At 41.4% G+C, this 20,484-nt stretch overlaps 3 protein-coding genes across 5 annotated transcripts in view; 1 reads left to right on the top strand and 2 right to left on the bottom strand.

Annotated features, from left to right (window-relative positions):
• usp48 (ubiquitin specific peptidase 48) overlaps window positions 1-20,484 on the bottom strand; it is a 50,490-nt gene that overhangs the window by 21,190 nt on the left and 8,816 nt on the right. The window lies entirely within an intron of this gene.
• On the top strand, window positions 94-16,096 carry camk1ga (calcium/calmodulin-dependent protein kinase IGa). 2 transcript variants are annotated; one of them, XM_061041579.1, is made up of 14 exons: window positions 138-180; window positions 3,452-3,524; window positions 3,971-4,082; window positions 8,785-8,910; window positions 10,530-10,604; window positions 10,789-10,927; window positions 12,294-12,417; window positions 12,690-12,765; window positions 12,916-13,028; window positions 13,806-13,884; window positions 13,985-14,072; window positions 14,176-14,426; window positions 14,987-15,083; window positions 15,188-16,096. In XM_061041579.1, the coding sequence occupies exons 2-13, from the start codon at window positions 3,467-3,469 to the stop codon at window positions 15,048-15,050; spliced, it is 1,305 nt and encodes a 434-aa protein (XP_060897562.1). In that variant the 5' UTR covers window positions 138-180; window positions 3,452-3,466; the 3' UTR covers window positions 15,051-15,083; window positions 15,188-16,096. The 2 variants fall into 2 exon arrangements, with proteins under 2 accessions (XP_060897563.1, XP_060897562.1); XM_061041580.1 differs by lacking the exon at window positions 3,452-3,524 and having other exon boundaries at window positions 94-180.
• The window catches only part of LOC132977137 (laminin subunit beta-3-like), an 18,255-nt gene continuing 13,746 nt past the window's right edge, over window positions 15,976-20,484 (bottom strand). For both annotated transcript variants that reach the window (XM_061041558.1, XM_061041557.1), the window contains 6 exons: window positions 20,012-20,156; window positions 19,702-19,909; window positions 18,844-18,985; window positions 18,573-18,749; window positions 17,689-17,842; window positions 15,976-17,444 (listed from right to left, as the gene is read on the bottom strand). In XM_061041558.1, coding sequence (XP_060897541.1) covers window positions 17,305-17,444; window positions 17,689-17,842; window positions 18,573-18,749; window positions 18,844-18,985; window positions 19,702-19,909; window positions 20,012-20,156 — 966 coding nt within the window. In that variant the 3' untranslated portion in view covers window positions 15,976-17,304. The remainder of the gene's footprint in view (window positions 17,445-17,688; window positions 17,843-18,572; window positions 18,750-18,843; window positions 18,986-19,701; window positions 19,910-20,011; window positions 20,157-20,484) is intronic.

The following is a 20,484-nucleotide window of genomic DNA, read 5'->3' as shown; positions in this document are numbered from 1 at the left end:
CCTTGAATGCAACACGTTGAATGACTGCTGAGCATGGATGTACAGTATTATAGAAGCTGCTGAGGCTAATGAATGGACTAGGCTCCGCCCACCGCTGCCCGTGAACGGCTGCAGCTCCCTTGAAGCTGCCAGGTACTTGCAAGGATACCTCAACTCAAGCATCTCTGCACCGCTCCTCAGGTAAAGAAAATAAAACCACCTTTATTATTCACGTTTTTCTCTTTAGTTTTTAGACATGTTATTGTTGGCATGTTCAAGCTGCATGAATACGTTTGTCTTTGTTCAGATTGATTGTCTCTCTTTGTGAATTTAAGAAGTTTAAAAATAGCTCGTTCTCTCTCTCTGTGCTGCAAATGCATGCACTCTCCTCTCCGCAGATTAAGGTTATATCCTTTTCACATACGGATATATTTTGTAATAGGGCGACTAATTTAAAGTCTCATGTTGTGATATCCTCAGTTTTATGCATGTACCACTGCAGCAGATTTGGCTGTTTCTGATATTGTTGGGATCATTAAGGGACAAAGACAGCTAAAAAAAAAAACCCATCATAATCAGTTTATGTGTTTAAGCTCTTTGATTCTGGATGACTTTCAGGTGCTTGATTTTAAATGTATTTCCTTTTGTTTGAAGGTAGCTTTAAGGGTTATAAAAGCAAATCAATTATTGCCACTGAACAAAAATAAATGCAACACTTAAATTAAAATGGAGACAGTACAGGAAGCCTTTTTCAGTTAAGGGGCTGTACAAGTTGAATATCTGTTGACTGTGACTGTGTGTTAAAAATATGTTAAATTAAATCTTATTTAATACCTGTTAATGGGTTGACCTCCTGTTATGAAAGTGACTGAAGTTAATTGTGTCCTGATAATCTTGACAAACAACAGACTTACTAAAAACTAAATCAGATATGTTTGCAAATGATTTCCTGAGTCTCTCTCATGTCATAATATTTAAAATCACTTTCAGACTCAGCTACCTAACCCTGGTGTGGTCTTTAACATATTTCTGGACACGGCCAGAGTTCATCGGCCCGTCAAGGCCAAGATTAGAAAACGACCCAGTTTTTTTGTGTCCTGTTAAAGACTTGCCTGCTAATCTGTTCCCACAACAGACACAAGGAAGGCACAGGAGACGAGAAGGAGGGAGGGAGGGCTGGGAGATTAACTAACATGGGTATTTAACTCACTAATCTGCTGCTTTTCCGAGTCTTGTGTAACTGATAGGTACAAACGGGCTTTAGCCTGCCGAGCGAGGGCTGACCTCATGCTACTGTTTATGTAACCAGAACATTAAGGGAAAGGTGGGGGGGGGGGGCGCATTTTACAGGGTTGTGGTATCCAGAGGAAAGTTAGGCTCAGATAACAAACCCTCTGTGATCCCTGGGGTTCAGGCTGTGGCCAGGAGTCAAGAAAAACTGAGACCACCAGAGCAGAACTAATTGAAGGAGATAAATCTGATCAATCTACTTTATTACAACAACAAACTTGAATTTCTGGAAATTTCTCTTTATCCATAAAGTTACATTAACGTAACCTCTTGTTCCCAAAGTAAGGATTTCTCTCCTGCAATAATTTACAGACAACTTTTCTGAAGCCTACAAATCTTTTTCTTTTTTTTGCACTTTTGAAAACTAGGGTCCGCCCAATATGGGATTTTTGGGACCAATACCGATAGCTGGGAGGAAACATTCTGATACCGATAGATCGGCCGATATCTTTCTTAGCTCTGTGTTCAATCTGACATATATATATGTATATATATATATATATATATATATATATATATATAGACATTCACATTTATTACATTGATGGCTGAAATATGGATCAAACACAACCATTATATGTTTACATGTATTATTCCACCCGACACCACATTTTACAAATCGAGACACTGAAGCTTCACCTGCAAAAATATTATCATGATGGGGATGTTTCTTTTGTAAATTCATTTATTTTGATGGAACAAAAGTTGTCAAACATGCTGTTTTGTAAAGAAAATAAGCCTAGAGAGAAATAATGAATGTAAAGTTTAATCTTCAGCCTTAATTATTTCAGATGATACGAGCCCAGTGAGCTCAAAAATACTTAAAAGTCTTAAAAGCAGCCCTGCAGGTGAAGATACCTGGGTACAGGCACCCTGAAACCTGAGAACCACATGAGTCAGATTAGATTTTCGATTTATTTTGGGGCGTGTTGTGCCTTTATTGTAGAGATATAGGACAGGGATAGAGTTGGAAATCAGAGAGAGAGAAAGTGGGGAATGATGTGCAGGAAAGAGGTCACAGGTCAGATTCAAACCCGGGCTTTCTGACTGGAGGACCACGGCATGAGACACGCGCACTAACCACTACGCTACCGGCGCCCCTATTTAACCTTTATTTAACCAGGAAAGAAACTTGTTGAAATGAAGACATCTATTTTTCAGGAGCCTCTTCTCCGAGACAGGAAGCAGCACGATTTACAGAGTTTCACAAAAACAACCAGCAGTCACACATACATTTAAAGACACAAATATCAAATTTAAAAAGCAAATGTTTGTGAAGATCCAACACAAACACATCAGGGAGAACATACAGACAGATGTGCCTGCCTCCAAGTCATTTAACATCCTCTTAAAATCATCCAATGAGAGCAGCTCGATAATCAGCTTAAGATGTGAGTCAGAGGCTGAGATCATCAGCGGACAGGATTTGACCAAATCTAACAAACAATATAACACATGAAGATGTACTCCGAGATGATAGACCCCACAGAAATGATGCAGCAGGAGGCCGATGGAGCTACAACTAATGTTTATTTATCTATTAATGTGGTGATTAGTTTCACTCTCATACGTATGTTCATCTTTAATCTAATAAATGGAGGGCGGGGGAATCAAAGCGCTCAAAGAGATGAGATTGCGTCTTGTCCAAGCAACAGTTCTAAACCACAAATAAATTCATAAAAACTCTCATAAATGACAAAGAAAAGAGGAAAAGCTCACTTTGAAGACGCTGGAACTGCGAGGAAAACAACGAGTGAAAGGATTAATGAGTTATCAAAACAGCGATAAGTGTTTGATTTTTTTTTTAATCGATATTCAAAGTTGACGGAAATGTCAAAAAGCAGTGTTTAATGACTTATTCCACCGCTGGTTAACATCTGGATTCTTTCTGTAAAGTGCATCAGATATTTATTCTCTCTGTCCTCCATTTGATTTAATGAAGTTTAAAATATTTAGACTCTTTGAACACTCCCCAAATCACTGTTCAAACGTGTCTAAGTAGTTATCACATGTCATGGCTGCACCAAAATCCTACAACAAGAGCCCCGTTAGCACCACATTAAGATTGTTTACCGTTACTTTAAGCAACACTGGTGACTTCCCACTCATGAAAGACAAATCCTTCTTTTTATTGAACCCTTAAAGATGACATATTATCCCCCTTTTCCACCTTTTCAAACAGTCTCCTGTGGTCAAAATGAAACATCTGTGCTGTGCTTTGGTCAAAATACAACATGAATCAAGCACCAGAGGAGGTTTGTGACCCTGTATAAACCAGCTCTCTCAGAACGCTCCGTTTTGGTGTGTGTGTCTCTTTAAATGTAATGACCCCCCCAGAGTTTTCCCCGGTAGACATCACTCCTCTGTAGTGAGAATAAAAATGGCAGAACTGTGCAAAAGTTTTGTTTTAGGCTGGGGGTGGAGTCCATGGGTGGAGATATCAGGGGAGGGGAGGGGATTTTTTTTTTAACCAGAATCCCACTGTGACATCACAAGGAGAGCACATTTGAAACAGAGCATTTTTCTCTGTGTTGTAAGACTTATGCAGACCACAAACAAAGGACTGGATGGTTTATTTCACATTTTGTGGATCAGTAGTCACTCAGGTTACACAGATATATGTTCAAAAACACTGTAGAAGTGGATTCTTCATAATGTGTTCCCTTTAAGGAATGTTAAACATTTTTCATGTTTTCCTCAGGAGTCTACGGCAACGTCAGAGCCGAGATGGGGCGGAAAGAGATAAAGTGCAGCTGGAAGAAAAGCACGAATAACATCAAGGATGTATTTGAATTCCTGGGGAAGATGGGATCGTAAGTACTGATGATAAAAGTTTCGACAGACATGAGAGAGAGGGACTTTTTTATTCCTGTGTGTGTTCTTTAAGAAGAGAAGGACTTCCTCTGCATACAAGTGTCAAGTTTTACTGACAGCCATTTTCAGCTGGCAAGGTTTTCTATAACTTGAAGATAATTGCAAAACAGTGGTGCTATTAGAGAACATCAGTATGTACATGGCATCTAAGACAAACATGTTCCATGTCTATTGAACAAATTAAGGGAAGAATCTTCTTTTGGAAAGTTGAGATTTGATTTCTCCACCAAGCGGTCCGGTTTAGGTCAGCTGTTGCAGTCTGATCCTCCGGGTGGCGTTTTGTTTACTCTGATAGTTCTAACAGAAGTATCGGTTCCCTGAGAAAGGCAAAAGGTTAGCCACGAGCCCTGTTTCCACCAAGCCGTCCAGTTCAGTATGTTTTGGTACAGTAGACATTTATTGGCATTTCTACCGTCAAACGTTGGGAATGCTACCCAAAAAAATGATCTGTACCGCCTTACATTTTTGCTTCCCTTCTGTTGGGGAGCGAAGAGTACCGATCTGACCCCTAAGAGTGGAGACACTGCAGTCTGGTGATTGGTTGAAAGAATCTTCACTCACCAAGTAGGGTTATGTTGGCTGTGGAAACGCAAGCAAGATCAGGGTTTACCGTCCCAAACTGAACCAAAGCAGACCGCTTGGTGGAAACTTGGCTTGAGAGAGAAACCCATTTTTAAGACTGTTATGAGGTAACTTCTTAGACTGTTATGTCATGGCGTGCGTATCAATTGTGTACTTGTTGAACCATGCTACTCCAAACTGATATTTGATAAACAGGTTGGAAGTTATAACTGGGATTTTGCTCACACTAGTCTGGGATCTTATTTGATTTAGCGTCCCTGAGTCCCTCATAGCAACATATCTCAAAACATTGAACTGTAAAGGACCCCACTCCTTGCTGAGTCGTCCTATGTAGGGCCTGTCTATTGTCCCTCATTAACCTGGCTATTACTGCCCCCTAGTGGGAATTCAGTACAGTCATCATTTTATTAAGTTATGTATCATCTTAGCAGATATTGGTGGGTGATCATGGTTCACTCCGACAGTATGACAGCGTCCCTGATGGTCACCTCACACACAGCTGGTCTGAGCTGCTGTCTGTGATGTTGGAAATAAAACAGAATATCATGAACGATCACATCTTATTCTGCTTCACATTTCACTTTTGGGAGATTTCGCAAGAAACCCCACATCACTGGAAATCAGTCGGCTGCAGCGGCACTGGTAGGAGCTCCAGTCACGTTAACTAGCAGTAATAAGGAGACAGAGAGTTGCTTAAGATGACTTAACGTTAGCGGAGGGGTTTCCTGGTTGGAAGTGCGACTGTGACTGGTTTTGGATGTTCGTTTTGGCAGGCAGCTGCTCTCCCCTCTTTCCAGGATTCTGTACCACCACTGAATCCTTTAGTGGTACGCAGAACCAGACTGTACCTTAACGGTCTGCTTCTTGAGGCGCTTTTTGTCAACGGGCAACTGCTTGGGGGCGCCAGACCAGTAGGGGGCGCCAGAGGGCTCACAAACTTAAACCAAAGCAGTGACCAAAAATGTTCAAATTTTGCATCTACAGTAGGAATCCTCCCTAATGGGCCCCATCTGACAGCACTCACTTTCATTGCCCTGCTAAGCGTTGCATGCATTATTGCAGTGAAAACCAAAGTTTGTCAGTGAAAGTAAACAAAGAAAAATTAAGAGGAATTTAGGAGAGAAAAGAGAAACAGGAAAAAAGAGGAAGAGTAAGCATTGGGACACGGGCAGACGTAAAGGTTTTGCCTATAGGGCCCCACCAGACTCTAGAATCACCATCAGGAGCAGAATTCAGACAGAAAGTGTGCTGAGCAATGACTTGAATGGTTTCGTCAGAAAGGCAACACAAAGAAGCCTGTGTGCTTTATAGACATTGATTTATTCTTCTACAGTTCAGAGGGCTGTGACTGAATTTAGACGGAAGCTGTCGATCCACATGGTGAGGATAATCCTTTCATGTTCTCGCTGAGACGTTGCTTTTGTCAATGGAGCCTCTCACACTGTCCGTGTAATCCAGTCACAGCTGAGCCCACTAATGAGGGACATCATGACATCTTTAGGCGGTTTGAAGACAGTCAAATATTGTCAGAAATGTCCATGCTACTATATGTGTTTTAAATGAATTAACAGAAATCTGTGACAGTCTATAATCAAGCTTGTGTGTGATTTATCCGGTGTGTCAAATCTGCAAATGTTTGGCTCCCCGAATTAAGTTGATCAGCAGAAGTCAAAGAAATGTATTCACACCGGCTTGGCTTTATATCCCTGATCAGTCGACGACCCGCTAAAGGTGTTACCTGAAGGTGTCGCTTCCACTGGGCCGTCCAGCAGCCTGGAAGCTGCTTAAAGGGCTCCACCTTTGACTGGCTGTGAATGAGTGTGTGTGTGTGTGTGTGTGTGTGTGTGTGTGTGTGTGTGTGTGTGTGTGTGTGTGTGTGTGTGTGTGTGTGTGCCTGAGGAGGTTTTAGGGAACTGACGTCAGACTGCAGTGAGTGCAGGAACATCCTAGCACCACTTCATTAAAGGATTAAGAGTCTGACTGTCTATATTGGTGTGTGGGTGTAATGGATGTAAAGGGGGGGGGGGGGGTGATATGAGCAGGTACAGGTGTGTGTTTGTACACAAGAGGTGACACATCTGTTGCTTTACTGTAAATCCATAAATAATGGAGAGCTGTTTTCACTGTTAGCAGCATGTGGGCATGAGCTCATGTCTGTCACAGGATGCCTCGTTTTCCTTTTGTTCAGATGCAAAGTGTTCTAAATCCAAAAAAAAGAATCACCCACATATGATCCATAAAGACTTTTAAATCAGAAAATGTTTATTTTCTTGCTTTTAAATTGGAAATAAGTTGTGAATAATAAGTTTTAACCTCACACAAAATGCAAAGGAGAGTTCATTTTTTTGTTAAGAAACTGTATTTGTTCGTCCGACCTTTACGGTGGAAAACCAAAATTACAAAAACTTTGAAACGCTTTTTGCAAAGCTTGAGACACATTTACATTTGGGTAAATATTTGTAAATTTCAAAAACAAAATAACAAAAGCAAAACACTTTTACCATGGACAAAACAAATTTAGATTTTTGATTTTGATTTTTTTACAAGATGCAAAACACTTAAAAAAAACAACACAGAGATAAATTTACAAATCTGCAGAACACTTTTACCAATCCCCAAAATTAATTTGCAAACCTCAGAATCTCTGACATGTAAGTGATTGAGTGAGCGGTCGATTCATTCGTTTTGACGTGTGTTAACTGTCTCCGGTGGGTTCCAAAAAAACGGACAAAAACATCATTCAGTCACCATAAAATCAAACTAATTGACGGCCCACTCAGTCGGGTCACTTCCACATTTGGTACATTCACTTTCAGCCAAGATTCTGTGGTTTGTAAATTAGTTTGGGGATTTGGTAAAAGTGTTCTGCCGGTTGTAAACTTGGGTCACCTCTTGTGAAAGGGTTTCACATCTTATAAATCTAAAATACAGATTTGTTTTGTGTAAAAAGTGTTTCATAATTTTGTTTTAAAAACCAAAATGTCTTAAGCTTTGCTAAAGTATTTCACACTCTTCTTGTATTTTTTGGTTTGCACTTCCCAGCCACCGTAGGATCTCGATTCAAGATGCTTTTCTCGACAAAATGAGATAGCAACAACAACACTAAGTAGGAGTTCTCAGTGAGAGCCTAAAGAAAGACATACCGTGTTGAATCAGAGCCAAGACGTCGCTGATCTGTCGAGGTCACACGGTGTTAATGTGAAGAAAGCCTGCGAGTCTTAGAGTCTATACCTGGAGATTGTTTGGCATCAACATCAGATTGATAAAACACTCGGTTGTTCTAGTTTTATTTATATACATTTACATAAAAGGGTGTCGTCTATCAAATACAGCCTGCATTAACAAATATGAATGATATTCCTGATTCATCTTAAAAAACAACAACAACAACAGGTGGACCTGCAGCAGAATTATTTAAACATAAACCGGCAGTCAGGTGAGAAAATAAGTCAAGTCAGATATTACAACAGGTTGGGCTTTTCATTTAAAAGGTTAGAGTCTTGATGGTCTATCAGGAAAGAGTTTCAGACAAACGAGCAGCCACACATCCAAATATAATTATTCAACTTTAAAAGTCGCAAAATAACAAATTTAAACAGCAAATGTTTGTCAAGATCAAACACATCAAGGAGAAAATCTGCATCCAGATGTGTCCTCCTCCAAGTCATTTAACATCCTCTTAAAATCATCCAATCAGAGCAGCTCGTTAAATCTGAGCTCTGTTTGTGATTCGTTCAGAGTAAAGCGAACAGAAAACTTAAACGCCTTTTTCACCCAGGTCAGTTCTGACTTTGAAAGAGCAGTGAGAAATGGTCCTGGGGTCAAAGGTCATAAGTCTCTGTACTCGCCTGACTGATGGAGGTCAGGAGGTCTGAAGGAAGCAAACCTGAGGTAGACTTGGAGATAAGAATATAAACGCCAATCTGTTCATGAATCTAATTAAAAGTATCTCATGGAGGGTTTCGGTATCGACCAATAACGGTGCAGACCTAAGCCAGCAACCCCGACTGATTCCACTTGTCTAACTTTGTTGTTGTTGTTGTTGTTTTGTGTTTGCAGGGGAACATTTTCAGATGTGTTCATGGTGAGAGAAAGGAAGACCGGCGAACTGTACGCCCTGAAATGTCTGAAGAAGAAACACCTTACCCATAGCAATCTGGAAAACGAAATCAATGTCCTGAGAAGGTAATTAAACACACACACTCACACACACACACACACACACACACACACACACACACACACACACACACACACACACACACACACACACACACACACACACACACACACACACACACACAGGACTGGATAGGACAGTTGAGAGAAAAGAAATGTGGGAGGAGCGAGTTGGGTGACATGCAGCAAAGGGCCGAGGTCGGATTTAAACCCCGCTAGGGATCAATACAATTTTCTAATCTGAGTTTTTCCTGTTTTCCTTAATGAACTACCTCTGACTTTAAGTCATAAAGAGTGCTGGAGTTGGACGTGAACGTTTTAAAACTCACATCTGATCCTTTATAAGCCGAGAGAATGAGGAAGAAAGAGCTGCTACAGACGTCTCCTTATTTGTGGTCCTGAAACTGCTGCTGCCTCTTCAGCCTCGAGAGCACACGTTTGGAAAATAGACGGGTCTCTTCTGAGTCTATTCTTGGTCTCTGTCACATCTCCTGTTAAGCTAAATATATTCAATTAGGAGAGACTTAATCATGAGTGTCCCGAGGTGCAGAACAAAGCGGTACAGGAATAGCTTTGTTCCTGCTGCTCTCACTGAGCTGAACAAGCCGTCGCCACGTTTGCACAAACACACTTTTATTTATGTCCTAAACTTATTTTTATCCTGCCTGAAGAGATGATTTAATTATTTATGTTTTTTTATTGATCTTATTGGTTGAGACTTCTCTCTCCTCTCTGCCCCGATTGGTGGAACCTCGAGCACTTTTTGTCATTTTTGTAATTATTTGAGTTTTTTAAAATCAAGCTTTAGTCGGTTTTAAATAGTTTCCCTTTTCTCTAATGTGTCGTCCCTTGTTTCATCCGTTTTGTTTTCTGTCTGTCCTGATGGCTGCAAACAAATCTACCTACGGGTACAAATAAGGTCACCTGGACCTGGACCTGGACCTGAACCTGAACCTGAACTCTGAACCCTGAACATGAACCTTTTTATTTAATTGACGAGTTTAGAAAAAAAAAAAAAAAAGATATATGTTTTTGGTGATGATGTCTTCATGTATCCGAGTGTGGTAGTGAGGCCGACAGCAGGATAGGACACCCCCCGGTGTTGGTGATGGAAGTAGGCAGGATGTGATCAGGAGAGGATCTCTGAGGAGCTGGTCCTGGACTCTGTTGAGATGACATGGATCAGTGACTGGGGTGTAGGAGGGTCGCTGTGATCAAACTGAATCTGACAGCGAAAGAGAGGAGAACGGATTCTTATAATATGACAGCAGCGGGATGAACGGTCGATTAGGGTCGTGGCAGAATCTGGTTGGTTAAGTGCTCAAAGAGTAAACGCCCCTCAGTCAGCTGATCACCTGAGCAGGAAGTAGGAGAGGGACATGAATGGATGTATGAAGGAGTATGAAACAGTCTTCCTGCTTGAGTTTGCTGGTTGTTTTGTCCCTTTTTATGGGAGAGTGGCAGACTTCCTTTGTCTGGTTTAATGCTCGCAACAACTGTAGAAGTTTAAAGTTTGGGATTATTGTCTGTTATCCATGTATGAAAACGTGACATGTACCAACGCTGTGAAACGCGCTGTGAGATTTTCTCTCTGATTCCTAAAAACCTCTTTATTCCTGTTTCAGGATAAAACACGAGAACGTGGTTGGGCTGGAGGATTTCTACGAGAGCCGGACGCACTATTACCTGGTCATGCAACTGTAAGTGTGCTCTTTGTCATCAAAAGATTTATATCGTACAATTTAATATGTTCTCGGCATTATCTGCACTCATTTTTGCAAAATTCAGCACACAATTTGAGATCCACACTAAATTGAAAAGTATCCGTTTAAAAGTGTTGTTGGCACGGATGATTTATTTTTGTGTATTTTTGTGTGTTTGCAGGGTTTCAGGAGGGGAGCTGTTTGATCGCATTTTAGACAAGGGGGTTTACACGGAGAAGGACGCCAGCACGGTGATCAGACAGGTGCTGGAGGCCGTCAGCTACCTGCACGAGAACAGCATCGTGCACAGAGACCTAAAGGTGACACAGAGACACTCACACATGTGGAGAGAAAAGAGTCTTGCTAAGACAAGGTGCAGAAAGAAAGTCATCCAGGGAACATGTTAGTTTTTGTTCAGACTGGACGTCACATGGGGACATACTTTAGAAAGTCTGGTAGAAAAAGAGACGGAGCTTTAAACACCACATCTTGAAAAACCTTCATCCAGATTGAAAGTAATGCCTCTCATATGCATGCTCTGGCAAATCAAGCCGAAACTTTAAAGTGTATTTTACGTCGCTTGCATTGCTAAACAAAAAGGAAAAAGTGAATTACAGAGTGACATGAACTAATAAGGAAAAATAATCACACAATCCAGCAGAACTCAGGAAACTCAGAGAGCATGGTGCATTAAGTTTACTTCAATAATCTGCAGGACAAGATGCAAAGGACTCTGTTTATTTTCATGCTTCTGTCACAAAATCACAGTGGTTTGATAAAAACACCAGCGCTGTTTTCACAGCCACAAAAGCAGAACGGCTGGTGATGTTTGCACACACACATCTCATCTGCAAAAAAATCAGATGGACAGTCCGTCTGATTAGAGAATCTGTTGGAGCTGTAGTCTGAACACGGCGTGAATCAATCAACATTGTGAAAGTGGATGCATTGTCCCAAGTCATCAAAGTAATTCCAGGTTGTTAAAGTCTCAATACTTTGATCCTTTTTGATCCCACATGTTTTAAAGTGATGTAATCTCGGTTTAGTTAATGATCAATAGCGTGGACAGGTACAGAAGTTTTCTTTTAAAGGTTTATTTTTGGGACTTTTTATGCCTTTATTTTAGAGATAGGAGAGAGGATAGAGTCAGAAATCAGGAAGAGAGAGAGAGAGAGAGGGGGGGGGATTACATGCAGGAAAGGGGCCACAGGTTGGATTCAAAGCCAAGTAGTAGTTCAATGTCTTAACTACACAAATGCATCTGCAAAGTTTCAGTAATTAAACGTCTCTCATGTGTTTGTGCAGTTTAGACCATGTGAAGGAGTCTGCTTGTGATATTTGTTACATAGTAACTAGAAGTTAACCAACATTGGGTGCCTTGGATTTCTATTTTTTGTAGCTGTGGTATTAAAACAGGAATGGATCTCGTTCAATCTTTTACTAGTGTGTCATATCTGAGTTTGAAATTTAACCCTAACACTGTTATTAACTAAATTACTCATGGATATTGTCCTCTCTCTCTCTCTCTCTGTCTCTCTCTCTCTCTCTCTCTCTCTCCCTCTCTCTCTCTCTCTCTCTCTCTCTCCCTCTCTCTCTCTCTCTCTCTCTCTCTCTCTCTCTCTCTCTCTCTCTCTCCCTCCCTCTCTCTCTCTCTCTCCCTCTCTCTCTCTCTCTGTGTCTGTGCAGCCTGAGAACCTGCTGTACTACAACACGGACGAGAATGCAAAGATCATGGTCAGTGACTTTGGGCTGTCTAAAACGTTGGAGCACGGCGTGATGTCGACAGCCTGCGGTACACCCGGATATGTCGGTGAGCAAACCGGGATACACAAACATACGATGTTATTTATTTCATTGATCTCCTGCTTTCTATACCTGATATTAAAATTAATGATTCTAAAACATGTAATTCAGGATCTAATCACAGAAAGGTAGTTTGATATGGTTACCGTGACCTTTGTGCTCCGATTCTAATAGATTCCTCTGCACCAAAATTGAGGCCGCGCATGTTGATGTGTTTTGGGAGAGTGGCTTGTTGTTTTGTTAATTGTTTAATGTTCCGCATTGTGTATCGTTCTGCAGCCCCTGAGGTTTTGGCCCAGAGACCCTACAGCAAAGCAGTCGACTGCTGGTCAATTGGAGTGATCACATACATCTTGTGAGTACTATTTCCATTTTAAACGCTAGGTAGCAATCGAAGCTTCTACGTCAAATTTAATCCAAACTTGATTTAATGTGTCAATGTGAGGGATTCATGATATGTTTGGGGATTTTTGCTGAGTTCTCTTTTGCTGTTTCTGCGTTGCAGGCTTTGTGGCTACCCTCCATTCTTTGAAGACAACGAGACTCGTCTGTTTTCAAAGATCATGAGAGCCGAGTACGCCTTTCATTCACCCTTCTGGGACGACATCTCTGAGTCAGGTACGACAACATCTGAGATACTAGCGCTTTATCAAATGGAGTTTCAGTCACTTTAAGACATCCACTCTCTGCTATTTGTCTGCGTCCTGGTCCTGGACTAGAACCAGACTTGTAGTGAGTGTTGTTAGGATTTGATTTGAGGAGGGCGCGAGGAGAGACAGCGTTCTCCAACGTTTTGAATTTGGACTGCAGTACCCATTTCAAACGCTAGGTGTCTCAGTTACATATTGCTCCTTTAACGGTGACTATCATCCAACATAATGCCATGTCGTAGTTTACAGTGCGTACCCTGATGCAGGGTATTAGTTTGGATTTCGTAATCGCACCTAAACAAGAACTCATGTGAAGTTGTGCAACAGGCTGCTGTCATGAAATGTGACCAAAGAAGACCGCTAAGTATAGAACAGGATTTAGCTTAACCTTATTCCGACTAGAACACCTCATTACATCACCTCACCTCTTCAGAGCAGCTATGGAGGTTTGACCTGCTTGGATTAGGTCAGATATGGTTACAGAAGATGATAAAAGGGGAAAGTACAGATCTCGCCTGCCTGAGGGATTAGCGTAGCAGGCAGTGAGCTAAAGACTTCCTAACCCACAGAGAACATTTAGGATTGAATAATAATGCAAAGGACATTACATCACAGGACCCACTTGACTAGTTATTATTCATTAGTGTGACTGCATCTTAAGAGTAGTGCTGCTTGTGACTGAATGTGTCCAATGTAGAGGTTATACTGCTGGATTTAAATCAGTTGTTTCTGTTTGTTTCAACAGCCAAAGACTTTATCAGGAACATGATGGAGAAAAACCCGAAAAAACGCTTCCTGTCAGAACAGGCCCTCAGACACCCCTGGTTAGTATCTTTCTCCGATCCAGACACCAACACACACAAACGAATGCAGTCTTTTTTTTTTTTTTTCTAAATTAATCTTTTGTTATTTACTCATTTGCAGGATTGCTGATAACGTAGCTAAGGACATCGACATTTATCAGTCAGTCTGTCAACAGCTGGAGAAAAACTTTGCCAAATCAAAGTGGAAGGTAATAACAGTTTATTGTGACAGCAGATTAAATGTTAAGGTGTCTCTTTCCACATTTAAGACATCGGTACAATCATCTTCCTTTTTTTCAAATGTCCCCACAGCAAGCGTTCAATGCGGCCTCAGCGATCAGTCACATGAAGAAACTCTCCCAGAGTGATTCCTGTCCCTCACCTTGCTCCACGCCCGACATCATTGTACAGTCAGCCTCCCAGGACGACCTCGAGGAGCTGGAAACCTGCTTTGACGAGGCCGACGCCCTGGACCCCAACGGGAATCCTGTGGTACCGTGCAGTAACCCTGATCTGGCAGATGACGACTCAAGAGATATCGATTTAGGGAGTGACGATTCTAGGTGAGAACCAGCTGCTAAAAGTTTTTGCATCTTCAGTTTAACTGAGACCAATTAAAGTTTAAACAATATCGTTGTAATTTAGATGAATAAGGTACAATGAAGTTAAGGAGATTGTGGTCTTTGGAAAGGGATCTTATTGCTGTGTTTGTTTAAGTCTTCCCTGAGAGTTAGCGATCAAATAGCATCCCAACTTCAACCTTATACTTTATTCTGTACTCCAGATCTTTGTTTACATTAAGCATAAGTATACACATATCCTGGTTAAATAGAGAGATTAGTATGACCTGCAAAAAAAAGGTCATTTATGTGCTACATTTGGAAGCTCATATATGCTAATGAGAAAGAGCCGTGGTCCGAGGATGGAGCCTTGGGGCATCCCACAAATAAATATACTGCATGTCCCCTGCCACAGGTGTGCCTTTGAACAGTAACAGAGTATTATGATTGATAAAAAAAAACGACTTTTGCTCACATGGGTACAACATTTAGCCAGATAAAATGATGTTCTTATTTAATCGTTCTGTCATTTGAATGAATCCTCGTTGTGTGCTGTGTTGCAGTCTGGCTGCTGTGGCTGAGAGGAAGGACCCATCGCTCCAGTCTGGAGTGTGTTCTGTCATGTGATTGGCTGGCTAACCTGAGATGAACATCATACAGGTAAAGTCATCTCTACATCAGTCTTAATTAAGATTTTGACTATAAATATGACAAACAGTTTTTTGTTTTGTTTTTAACATTCTCTTGCTCTCTTGTCTTTTCAGTTAATCTCTCGTTGTCCGGCACTCATCCATCTTGGTACTGTAGGAAGGCGTTGAAACATCAGCTTTTTCATGTCTTTTGTGCTTGTCCGCTGCACAAAAACCCACCTTGGACAGACACATACAGACTCTACGCTGTGACTGTCTATATGCGGCGAACGCCACATTTAACAGACACATGAAGGAATTCACTTTCTTAAAAAAAGTTGCAAAGATGAAACCCTTTTTTCCTCACAATATGTATTGTATATAACTGTGAACATGAATGCACCACCATATATATATATATACGCTCCATGTATTTATTTGAAATAGATTTAGCTGGCATTGTGAATGCAGTGTGGAAGCTAATTAAGTTTTGAGATTGTCATGGCCGCACACTGTAATATGTACGCTCTGTTTTAAGATGTTTTATGTTTATTCACTGCTTGAAACTGTGACACATTCTGGGAGATGGGAATTCTTTCTGCTTGTTCATGAGATTAAACTTTACTGTGAGGTGGGAGACACTGACAGCATTGACAGGGTGTGTCTGCTGCTGCGTTTCTCGTGATGCGTCGTGCACACAAGCTGCTCTTTTGTTACCCAAACTGAACTCATTAAGTGCCACAATCTGATGTAAAGATGCTGTAACACTGCTGATGTCGTGTATGATTCTGAATTCACAAATGTAGTGACAGATATGTTTGTATTTTTTATGTTATATTTTCTGCAAAAAGTCACACGAGCTAGGTCTCCAGCTTCAAGTGTGTTGTGTGAACATCTGCAACAACGACGCTGGATTCAGGAAGTTTTGACAGGACTTTTATTTAAATACTGTGGATTCTGCACAAACAACATAAACAAATAAATAATGTAACATTCAGCCGCTCTGCACTACTGACAAATAAACATAATCTGGTGCAACATTCACAGTGGAGTGTGTGTCGAGTTTTTGCGGAACCATTACAGAGTCCGAAGCCTTTGGTGGTCTTTTTCCACATATAATACTAAATCATAAAAACAACAGAGCAACGATACAACATGTTGAAGTTTTGATCCATTGAAACAATGGAATTTAAGACTTTCTGATTTGGGATAAGTAAGGAAAAAACGATGTTTACAGAATATAGACTTTTCTCGTTTCTTTGCATTAGCGTGATATTTGCATCTTCCTGACCACAAGAGGCAGCTCTAAAAACTGGATAATATCCGTCTCGTCTGTGCACAGGTCGAGTATTTAACATCAACAAAGTCACATGTGACCTGTGGTGACTCATGACGTAGCTTAAATAGCCTGCGTCATCACGAGACACGGCCCTACAGAGTCTTCTTGCCAAGATTCCCCAGCGACTGAATTCATAGAACTGTGGTCACAAACGTAACTCTCGTTTATGACCACCATCATAAGTTTTGTTTTCTGTAACTTTTTAAAGGTTTACAACGCAACATATGGAAGCTCTAAAAGGACAAGTATCCATACATTTGATTTTATTCCCATTTTTTCTTAATGATAACAAGTACATTTAGGCTGTTTTTTCATGAGATCTGGGGATGACAACGCTGGTTTCCACATGATAATGAGAAAATTCTAGTAGCTTTCTAAACATTTTGAGAAATTAACGGGAATACCAACGTTGTTATCTCGAGATAAGAGAGTTGAGATGTCGAAAAACAACAAAAATGTTCTTCTTTTCTCAGGAAAATGGGGAAAAAATGAATAGATTTATGTCGTCATATGGCAACCTTGGTTACATGTACTGTATGATAACAGTTAGATTTTCATTGAATTTATTTAGGCTACATGAGGGAAAAAAACTTTGCACTTTGGGGTTAAATATTGTCTGAAAATCTATAAAGAAATCTATACATGTTAAACTGTAAAGGTGAGGAGTATTTGGTAAAGCGGAGCAGTTATTCATGTCTCCCTGAACCTTTCTACTGTCTTATTCCGTCTTATGATGATCGTTTGCTATTTCTTCAAATTTAGAAACAAATGCAACACAAGAGTTGCAATGTGACTGAGAAGAGTCTTAGTGCTAGAGAAAACACTTTTTCTAACAGTAGATGTGGTTGAAGGTTGGTATGAAATGATAATGTGGACAGACGGGGGGGGTTGGAGGGGGAGGGGTGCGCAACTCTCAGCCTTTGCATTCTCTATGGTTAGTGCCATGAATTCGAAGATCGTCCAACAGTCCTTTCACCTTAGCGTCGAGTCCTTCAAGGTTGAGCGACTTCTGGAGGATCTCGTCCTGCAGTGTCCTCAGGGTATCTGCTTTACCTGGAAAAAAGAGAGAGAGGGTTTAGCGTTCCTATGCAGCTCATAAAGAATGCAGCTGATATTTTATGGCAGAGTGTTGATGTAAACATTCAAGGCCTGAAAAATGACACCCTCAAACAGCCGATGTAATTAGTAGAACAATCCAATATAATAAAAGCATGCACTTCACATTTCGACAGAGGGACAGACAAAAGCCCCTTGGACATTAAGGGACTCGTGCTGTGTTGCCGTTTCGCTGTCTTACCTTCCAGAGAGTCCATCATGTTGTCCGTTGTGTCTACCAGAACTCCGGCTTTTTCCTTCAGCGTCTTCAATCGATCCTCTACATCTGTGGGCAGAGGACTGGTTGGAGCCTTGTCTTTAAGACGGCCGAGCTGATCCTCCAACGTCGACAGGTCCTGCAAACACACATCTCTGTGTTAGTAAATCGTTGAAACCTCTTTTAAGGCTTTTAACGACCTTCAGGCTAAAGATGACGCATGTTAAGAAACGACTGACCTTAAAAAAGGCTGTGACTCATTTTGTTTTACACTTTTGGTGGAAAAGTCAAACTGGAGTTTTATAATACATGAAAAACATGTTAATCTGACTGAAGTCCATTTTCTCCAAGTTGGACTAACACATGCTGGGGGTCGATTTACTCTTGCATGGATACGCCTCAATTGGCCCCAAAACGGGCTCCAAACGGGCCTAGGTTTTCGTCGGGTTTTGAACCAGAAGTTGAACAGCATAAATGATATCGTCATAGAGGCATGAGGGATGGGGTGCATCTCATTTGCATTAAAAGTAAAGCATGGAGTTTTTGCCAAAATGTGCAACGCTGTTAAGTTATTTTCACCGTTCAACAAAAAACCAGTCTGCTGCTTGCTAACTTGTTTCTTGATTGTTTAATGTGTAACATAATATGAAGAAGGTCCAACAGTTACTAGCTAAAAAGGGGGCGTATTGGCACCTTGAGACATACTTCCATCAATAAGTCGATTCCCCCTCTGTGAGAAAAGGACAGCAGTCCAATTAAACAGCCCAATCGAGCTGTAACCATAACTCCACTTAACTGTGTAACATGTAAACATACTGAGTGAAGACTACCAATCGCTTTCAATTTGGCCAAACCAACCGGTCTCTCACCTCCTTTCCATCATCGGCTTCGTCCACAGCTTGGTCTGCGTTGTCCTGAGCTTCTTTGGCCTTCGGTCTTGCGTTGTCCAGCAGCTTTTTAAGCTCATCCAGCTGAGGTTTCATCGGCGTTATTACAGTTGTTATATCGTCCAGTGTCTTCTCTGCTGGAGTCAGCGCATCATTAGCCTGCACAAGGAGAAGCACATTACAGCTCAGTAAAAGCTATGCAGGCGATTAAGTCACAATGGCATGCACTGTTTGACGTCTCCGTGCTGCCTACCGTGGTCAGGGTGTTGGTCAGGTTTTCTATCTTGTCCATGCTTTCCTGCAGTTTTTCCTCCAGGTCAGCCATGGAGCCCTCCACTGTGCCTAAGCCTGACACCAGCGAGTCCACGTCTCCCTTCACTCCCAGTGCGGTGTCCCTGTGGATATGAAACCAGGGGGAAAAAACCTTTAAATAAGTGAGGCGCTAAAAAAGATACACAGAGCAATCAGACTCAAGAGAGGACGGAGGAGGATGGAGCGGCTTAAAAAATATTTCTGCCCTTCTACGGTGATAAGTAACTGCAAAGACAGCTGACCAGCTGTATAAGAATCAAGGAGTACCAATGTGTAGGCCCCCTCCCACTACGCTCTGCCAATGAAAGGCAGTCGTCTGATCCAACCTTCACAACAGGTTCCCCGGTGGTGGAATGAACTTCCAAACTCCATGTGATCTGCAGAGTCCCTCTGCACCTTTAAGAAAAAGCTAAAGACCCAGCTCTTTCATGAATACCTACTAACTTAATGATGATGGTCTCCATATTATTGATGATGATGATGGTAATGACGATGGTTTTTGTTTGATAACGACGACTTATAAGATGGTTTCTATACTGATTAGAGCTCTCAAGAACTGCCCTCAATGTTGTGCTTTGCCTCTGGTCACTTCCTGTCAGCACCTGTGTGTCCAATCAGACTCAAAGCTGATCGTTTGCTCTTACTGACATTGTTCCCTTTTTTCTAGATCCTTGTTTGTGTTGTTCTTACTCTCTGATGTACGTCGCTTTGGATAAAAGCGTCTGCTAAGTGAATTGTAGAATTGTAGAATCTTAATACACAACATAAATCTGGGATAAAAAATGGGAAGAGAACATACCTGGCATCCTTGGCATCGTCCAGGAGTTTCTTGGCTTTTTTAAGCAGTGGCTCAGCGTCCTTCAACACTGACGTGCTGTCTGGCAGATTGTCCGCCAGATTCTTCAGCTCATCCGTCTTCCTAGTCAGAGCGGCCAGATTCTGAGGAAGTTTGGCTTTCAGGATCCAGTCGCTCACCTCCTTGATGTGGGTCAGGTTGGAACCCGGGTCTGTGAAGACACACCAGAATGTTGAGGCATATTTACTTCACATCAAATCCAATAAAACTAAATTCTAACTTTGCCACGTTCTGCTCTAAAAACTGTGTTTACCTGACAGAAACTCTTTGAGCTCTTCCACAACATCACGCGTCTCCTGCAAGTCTCCCTCCAGATCGTCTCGGGTCTTTTTCATCTTGTCGGACAGCTTCTCTGCCTTATCTCTCACCTGATTGGTTGCCTCCTGTGCATCCTGGAGCTGTAAGAAAATGGGAAATGCTTTAAAGGCTTTATATGTGATTTTTTTTGATCCAGCAGATGTCGCCCTTGAGCACCAGCATGAAACCAAAACAACTCGCGCTGCATTGTTGTGTTAGCATGCTAATGCTAGCGATCTTTATTATGCTCGTATCTTCACACTGCATGTAAATTTACCTGAAATGAGCGTGATCTAGAAACACAGTTAAGCAGTGAGTACAGTATGTTATTCTTCTTTTCTCTAGTCCCTCAATTAAACAACTTTTATACACGAGGGGAGGAGTCAGCCGGCCGTCCGGGCGATGTAAACAAAGTGAAGATAGGACTCT

This window comes from Labrus mixtus, chromosome 7 (assembly GCF_963584025.1).
Source record: "Labrus mixtus chromosome 7, fLabMix1.1, whole genome shotgun sequence".
Taxonomy (NCBI): Eukaryota; Metazoa; Chordata; class Actinopteri; order Labriformes; family Labridae; genus Labrus; species Labrus mixtus.
This window is presented reverse-complemented; position numbering and strand designations above follow the sequence as displayed.